The 8,497-nt window shown below is 41.7% G+C and overlaps 1 protein-coding gene and 1 pseudogene across 1 annotated transcript; both read right to left on the minus strand.

Annotated features, from left to right (window-relative positions):
- Positions 1–195: 195 nt before the first annotated feature.
- Positions 196–1,855, minus strand: LOC103648450 (sucrose synthase 4-like; annotated as a pseudogene).
- A 2,457-nt stretch (positions 1,856–4,312) lies between these two features.
- On the minus strand, positions 4,313–5,246 carry LOC103648451 (RING-H2 finger protein ATL67). The gene has a single exon (XM_008672921.1). The coding sequence runs from the start codon at positions 5,141–5,143 to the stop codon at positions 4,313–4,315; it is 831 nt and encodes a 276-aa protein (XP_008671143.1). The 5' UTR covers positions 5,144–5,246.
- Between the last annotated feature and the right edge of the window lie 3,251 nt (positions 5,247–8,497).

Raw genomic sequence — 8,497 nt, forward strand, 5'->3', positions numbered from 1 at the left:
TAAAAAAAAACTGAATGTGGACATAGCAAAGAAAAACCATATACAATGCACATATTAATAGATCAGACATGTGAGGTAGTTATGTTAAGTATTAGCAATACATAAAACAACTCATTACTGTAGTATGGACAGTATCACATTGCCTACATATTAAATCAAATATTCAGCTATATCAGTGAGACCGAACGCTTCATAGAAGGTCGGTTGTAGTTAACATGCCAAGATTAAAGTCGGTACGTAAGCCGCTGTTGCTGGACAACGACCGGACCATACATATGCCAGGTATGGAATGAAACCTCTATATAATCTAGATTGTAATCCAGAGCCATATATATACACCTGTACGAAAGCACCATGGGTATCAACGATGTAGCGATAGAGCTCACCGTTACGGGCCCTGTTTGTCTGGGCAGAGATCCAGCGGAACTGCCTGAACAATTTGTGGGTCTTGATGAGTTCATGCATCTTCTCTATCTCCACGATCTCTTCCCTGTCCTTGGACTTCTTGACATCATTGTACCCGGCAACGACAACAAGGTTTGCCAGCTCCCTCAGCTTAGCGCACTTAGCAAAAGCTTCGACCAGCCCTGTTATGTCCTTCACCCTGTCGAGTCTTGCCATGGAGAAGAGGATGGGCTTTGACCGGTCATCCAGATGCCCACTGCGAATTAGTGATAACAATATCATCAGCAGAAATTTCCAAGCTCGAATCGAATTAGAAGAGAATACTGCGAAGGACGTCCATGTCACAACCCAAAAGGCCTCAAAGGACCAGGCAGGATAGCAGAAAGTACTCACATGTGTTCATCGTTTTGCTCCGGGTCATAAATCAAATTTTCGATTGAACCATGGAGAGGTGAGTCGCTTGGCCTTCTCGGTATGTGGAAAGTATATGGACATGTCAGCTCCAGGAGAGACTATATTGAACTTTGGATCGAAGACATCGATCCCATGGACAACTCGGAGTAAAGGCAATATGACTCTCATACTGTCCAACAATATTTTTGCTGAGAAAAAAATTAGAATAAGTATATATATGAGCGTCTTGTAGAAAATTAAGAATAGCTATTATCCATATGTGATCACAGTCCATGCAAGATTAATGCATGAAAAAGCATGGATTGCATGTTACCATAATTACAATCAATACAGTAACTTAACATCAGAACAGTATATGCATGAGCGAGGTAAACATGATTCAGTGTGCATGCAAATTAATTGGTGAATGCTAAGTCCCAGAAGAAATCTACAGTGGCCAACAAGACGGAAACAGAATAAAAACCTTCCAGCAATTTCTTGGTATGTGCTGGTGATGATAAAATCAGCATTGTTCATAGCAATTATATCAGTAGTGAACTGACAGGAGAAATGGTACTTCTCATCAAAATTCTTCCAAAATATGTCTGAATCTGGATACTTAGTCTTTTCCAGAGCATGAGCAATGTTGCACTGCAAGGACCATGCATATATGGTTAGTAACGAAACAAATGTAAGACCTCAAGTATGATTAACAGGGCATACATGGGTAATTCCCATCTTGTAAGATAGCAACGATGCCACAAGATTTCCATCACTGTAGTTTCCAATTATGAAGTCTGGAGTACCTTGTAATTCAGCAGCAATTTCACCAGCAGCATCCTATATAAAAAAGGAAAATACAGCTTTTGTCAAATGGGGAAGACCATTGAAGTAGAAAATGTCATATAAAAAAAGAACCGGTACACAGAAAATTTGCATATAAGAAATCAACACTTGCAAAGGCAGAAATGTTGCTTTTTCATGCAACTCTACTGGAAATAATTTGGATTCTTACCTTTTGAGTGTTGGACCTTTTCTTAATATGTACTCTCTCCATTACAAGTTGTAAGTTGTCTTGCTTTCTAGGTATATAATTTTCACTGAGTTACATAGTAAAACTACAAATCTAGAAAAAAAAACTGAATTACAATTTGAAATTGAGGGGGTATCAAATATCGTCTCCTAACTAACTATTCACAGATTTTACATTGTACCATGAAGTCATAAGGTACTTTCCTCAGATTTTTTTCATTAAAAGAAGCTCAGCAAATGTTTCCAGATATGGCCACACATCAAATCTTGATATCCATTTCTTAAGTATCCCGTTTTCATTTCTGAAGGGAACTCGTAAAATGTAAGTATGTTGTGTTCCACTAATTCTCTCAAGCCGTTGATTGCATGATGTTCCTTTTGCATCTGGTATCAGCCGAGTAACCTAAAACAAATAAGTAAATAATTAAATGAGCCTTGCTAGGGTCTGATACCCCATAAAAAGTAATATCTCGAACAAATCGTGGCCATTGATTTTTGAAAATTATGAACCAAAATAACTAAGAGACCACAAAAGCAAATACCAATAAAATAAAAACAAATCCCCTAATTTTAGGTGGACGGCATCCCATCTCACTGGAAACCTAGGCCAGTTTGTGCACGCGCTTCCATGCATGTGACCAGAAAAGAACATCGTCTGTGCAACTACTCTGCTTGTTAGCTGGTGTTTGGTTCCCTAGACTGAAGTTTAGTTGATGTCATATCAAATGTTTGAATATTAATTTTATATATTAAATATATGTTTAATAAATATGTCTTCTATTTTAGTCTTCATCTGTGTAATTAGATTTATAATCAGACTGGAGTTTAGTTCGTGTCATATCAAATTACCGACACTTAGGTTTAGATATATGCTATTTCAAGATATAAATTGAAAATACCAATAAATTGAAAATTGTTAATAGCGGTTAACCAGGGTGTTTCGGATTCGCAGTACCATGTGATGTACACATCAAAATAGATAAAGGTAACCCCACAATTAAACTTACCATGCAATCGCTCGAATAGTGATCCATTTGAAACATACTCGAAGACCATCATCCAGATGAAGGGTTTTCATCTTCACAATAACCCACAAGGTTCATAAGATTTTTATGGTTTACACTCGATAAGGCTTCAACCTAGAAAGCAAGGCATAACCATCCTGAAAACTCAATATCTTACAGACTGGAAATAGAATGAAATAGAATGATCAATTTTATACCTTATTCATGAAATGTGCTTCAGCTATAACGAACCACAATGCACAGCTCATCTAGCAGTTCAGGAGCTGGTTTGATTTGTGCCCAAAAGAAGTACGTACATGAAAATCTAAGAAAAATAAACATTATATAGACTGGAACACATACTTTTAGTTCTTCAAAGTCCCTATTTGCTTCCATCAAGCCCTCTAAGGCTTTGATTGCTTTTGTAAGCTCCTACCACCAGTCTCCTCTTGCAATTTGTCCAAGTTAGTTACATATTTCAGGTCTTCTGACTTACCATTTGCTTCTCGTGATATGTAAACCATGGCCCTTTCCATTACCTCATTAAATATCCACTAACTGACTTCCTTTAACAGATGAAGATATTTGGAGATCAACCGAACAATATCCTCCATGTGTGCTACATTATACTAAAATAATTGTAGCATAAAAGGCGTAAGTAATATCAAAGTGTCTCCAATGAAAATGGTTATGCTAGCTCAACTAAGATAATATGGATCAAACCTGACCATCACCAGCATCAGTGAGCCTCATGCTTGCTGAGAAAAAAAATACTCATTATTGCCATTGCTCTCTCTAGCATTAAGTTAACGACCCATCCTATAGTAGTTAGATTAGATATGTTACAGGTTGGCGAGTAAAGGATGACATGACTATACTCGAGTAGATAAGGTTAGCAAAATCATAAGTACAACAACCATTTGTGGAAGTAAACTTACCTAGTTCCTTTATAATATGGAAGATGGACCCCTCGCCTTCATGTCCAATTAGGTGACTTAGATAATGTCAAGGACCAATTGTGTAAAACTGGATGCTAGGTGTAATTGACCATATAATTCTTAGATAGCCCCCTTCTTTTTTTGACATAAGATGGTCCCCTTCTTCTATTAGCAGTGCTTTGACAAGATGTATAGCAAGTAGATATGAGAAATCACCCACATTTGCCTCTGACAAATAGAACTGCCAAATGCGCTGGTAAATAGAACCATTAAGCAGTCCATCCTCTACCTGCAAATGTTCCCCTGAAAGAGGATGACTTGGACATTTGAAGCTTCTCTGATCAATGCTTTTTTGTCACTAAACATACGCTCAACCAAGCCCTGAATGTAAAGAACAACAATATTTCCAAACAATCAAATATAACCAAAATAATTAATATTCCATAATGCCCCTATATTGATTATACCCAATGTAAAGAATTGCTTAGCATATTGAGCCATCAGTTGTTTATGTATAGCTTGGGTTTGACAGTGCAGAATTCAGGAACCAAAAACTGCAAAGGAGAGAAAACGGGGAAGGACCTGAGAGGACCTGCAGACGGGGCAGGACGCGCTCCGGCTCAGCCAGGCGTCGAGGCACGCGACGTGGAAGCCGTGCCTGCACTCGGGCATCACGCGCAGCGTCTCGCCGTCCCTGTACTCGCTGAGGCAGATGGAGCACATGGCGTCAGCCTCGGCGGCCTTGCTGGAGAAGGCGACCTTGGGGTAGGAAGCGATGGCGGCCGCGTCGAGCCCGACGGGGGAGCAGGCCGCGGCGGCGGAGGAGGAGGGGTAAGCGTCGTCTTCGGGGGACTCGGACCCCTCCGCGACGAAGAGCACGCGCGGGACGGTGATGGAGAGGTGGCCAGAGCTGGACGCCGTGGTGACTGCTTCCCCGGCCCAGTAGTCCCCGCCGCGGCCGAAGCAGAAGTAGAAAGCCAGCAGGAAGGAGGCAAACAGGATGAGGAAGCCGAGCGCGATGGCGATGGAGTAGCCGAGGCCCAGGTTGGAGAGCTGAGGTCGTGCCGTCGTGGAGCTGACCGAGGGGCGGCCGGAACGGACGGTTGAGCGCTCCATCGTGCGGACGGAGGAAGAAACGACTGCTGTGCGCGCGACCATGGGCCGCCCAAACCTAATTGGAGTATGGGCCGCACCAAAAAAGCAGCCCAAAACGCCTGCACTGCTGTATTGTTGTATTGTCTTGCAAAACTTTAGTACCATATTGGCTAGTAAAGGAGACATGGAGCGGCTTATAAGCTTTGGCGCGGTGGCTGAACTGATTAGTTTCAAATGGTGGCTGAACTGGTGGTCAGTTTCAACTCGCGCATGCATAAGAATTTTTGCTGGACACCTGCGTGTACGACCTGTGGGGGCAGAACCAGAGCCATGGCAGAACAGGTCAAAGGCAGAACAAGTCAATGGCAGACTACTATTGCTTACTTAATAAGTAGTAGAGATTATTGAACTTTTTCAATCGTTGGAAATTTCACCAACCAGAGCTTATATCAACCGAAATGATATTGGTCCTTTGTTTCAAGGAAAAAGTTCAATGATGATATATTTTTCTAGGTTTACGTGCATATAAGTATATTTAAACAATTTGTGCTTGTCAAATCCACACCAATGTTAAAGGCGGGGTACATGAACTGTAGTCATAGTGAAATAGCCAAACTGGTATTTATGAACTTTTATTATCGAAAGGTTCAGTTTTGCCCTCCATCTTTTAAACTGCAATTTAAGACATCAGCTTTAGTTCAGGGCCCCTTAATGCAGAAATTTCACAAGAACTCTACAGGTACCAAGGTTCCACGTAGGCTTGGACTCTAGGCAAATCATGTCCCTCAACGTGAATTTTGTGATGAGGGGTTACAAAAAAAATGATGAACCCCAATAAGGATTCAATAGATCAATAAGAAAAATGAACCAAATTCAACAACAATAGGTTTCGTGTATCCTCAAATTTAATACAAAATAATCAAAAGTTGAAAACCCAAAAATTGAGCTTGCAAAAAATGTCTCTATATATATTCTCCTCCATGACATCGGGTCCCTACTTGTCACACTTATGCGGAAATCACGTTGGATTAAGGATAAAATTGGCGTAGGAATAAAGCAAAAGTTGACACACTTCGACCCTATTTAGGTCTCATGGTGTAACATTTAGTACCTAAACTTTAGTTCTTGGGATCCAAAATATAGGATCTTAGGACCTTTTTAATCTTATGCTCTAAAGTTTAACCACTAAACTTTAGACAACTTTATCTCATAAGGTTTCAAATGGGTGGTCTAAAATATTATCTAAATTTTAGCCAACCTCATAAAAAGTCCATTAGTTCATTAGTGAGCTAAAGTTTAGTTTTTAACTTTAGCCCATATGACCTAAACAGAGACTTAATTGATTCAGCGGATCGAAAGATGAGGGATGAAATTGCGCCACAGAAGACCGAAAATAGCCACAGAAAGTTTGCAATTTTGTACCCTAGGGCATGTGTGCAGGAAACTTTAAAAATTTAAGATGTGATGGATGGAGAGAGAAAGAAGAATTTATACCCTAGCTATAACTCCCATTACACATGAAAGCTACGTGAATATAAATATACGTGGTTGGCTTTATTTTCCTTTAAAGCTATATTAATACTATCATACATTCGCACTACAAAACCATGTATATATACCACATAATTAAGGTGACATAATTATAGGTCATGTTTGGTTATTCCTATACCACATAGATTGAGGCTTTGTTCGGTTATTCCCATTATACGTGGATTGAATGGGATTCGAAAAAATTTAGAAGAACTTTGACTTGCTTGTGATTTAAACCCACTCAATCTCACTCAATCCATATGGATTGAGAGCTAACCGAACAAGCCTTGAATGGGATTAGAAAAAATTAGTAGAGATTTTGACTTGTTATAGATTTAAACTCACTCAATCCCCTCTGGTCCCATATAGATTGAGATAAAAACGAACAGGCCCTAAATTAATAAGAAATCGAAACATTTGGCTGCTACCAGTTTATTTCGAGCTAAGAGATACCTTTGGTTTGCATATATACCACGCAGGCTGCTGGGGTTTCTTCATTTGATGTGAAATTGGAACCTGATCGATTTCTATCAAAACTGGCATGCATGACGGAAATACTAGCCGTTTTCAGTAACACATTAGCCATTAGCATCATCAGCGCATTAATATTAAGCGATCCCATCTTGCAGCTAGCAGATTATTAATGTGTTATTATGTTGTGTGTATCAACAACGAACGTACTACTACGACATCTCATGGGCCGTACATCTATCAAAACTTTTGCCAACAACGATGTAATGTGTTGTGTCTATCAACGTACAGGCACATATCATAAGGAAATATATAGGAGGGAAGTTGGACAAAAACAAAAGTGAAAAAGAAAAAGAACAGAAGATGCTAAACACAAGGGAGAAAAAGCTCAGTCCCCCCTGTTGATATCAGTCCTGCTGAATGCACACGATGTTAACGATGGCCGTTACCGAGAACCGCCGGTGACGCACCGTTGTTAGTTGTCATCTGTCCCCGACGACCATGCATGGCATGGCCCAATCACGCGGGCCCCACCCCCACACAGGCGGACGACGACAGGCAGGCTGGGGCTGCAGCGACCACCCCACAGTAGATTCCCCTCTCGGCACGGCAGAGCTGCACTGCGATGACGCGACGCTCGGGCCCGTACGCCAAACTGTTAAGCTTACGAGATGGCAGTCCGGCCGGCCGGCGGGGCCCCGTATGGCATTGCCATCCCGCCCGCGGCCGGGCTCGCACAAGTCGCAGGCCGGGGCGGGCGTACCTTCCGGCATGTCTGCATCGCTGCATGTGGCGCAAACTGAAACCCCCACCCCAAATACTACTACAGTCTACAGATGATATATATAGCCCTCCAATAATCTTACCATGGCATGGGTATTTCTGCTCTGTTAAAAATTAAAAAAAAAACATAGGGCCTGCGTTCAATCGGGCGCCGTCGTAGGGCCCTTCTGATAATGGATGAAGTTTTCCGCTAATTCGATCGAATACGCAATGGATGGACGTCTACCTAGCAGGCAGCAGGACTGGAGCCATGCGTTGTCTGACTCAGCGCGCAGCACATACACCTGACTGAGTTGACATGCTGATGGATCGAGATGCATGGCGCTACAAAATACAAATCAAGCGAGAATTAATATATTGAACAGTACTATTATATTCTAGCTAGCTAGTCCACCCTAGCTAGCCCCAGTTAGCTAGAGTCTGCAAGACTTCTAATTAGTTTCTGCATCGACAAGATGGCAGCAGGTATCTATCTATCTGAAGGAGAATTGAAGAGACAAGTAGTGGCCTGATGAGAAGAAAACACCGAAGAGATATATATGGACAACCGGGCCGGGAGAACAGCGCGACGTACGTGCAGCGATGCAGACAGACAAAACCTCGCCGGGGACTTGTCTCCGGCGTTTTCTTTCCATGTTTTCTCACTTCCTGTTGCCGGACACGCATTACTAGTTGCGCGCAGCCGTGTAGGATCGACTGCTTGATTAATTAACTCAGTTGCGGTGGTACGACTTAAAGACATCGCTAGCTAGCTACCTAGCTAGTTTCAGCCTGCGATGTCAGGGATGACAGCACAGCACAGGTACGCGTACTGTACACTATTAAGAGCAGATTAAACGAAACTTG

This window comes from Zea mays, chromosome 2 (assembly GCF_902167145.1).
Source record: "Zea mays cultivar B73 chromosome 2, Zm-B73-REFERENCE-NAM-5.0, whole genome shotgun sequence".
Taxonomy (NCBI): domain Eukaryota; kingdom Viridiplantae; phylum Streptophyta; class Magnoliopsida; order Poales; family Poaceae; genus Zea; species Zea mays.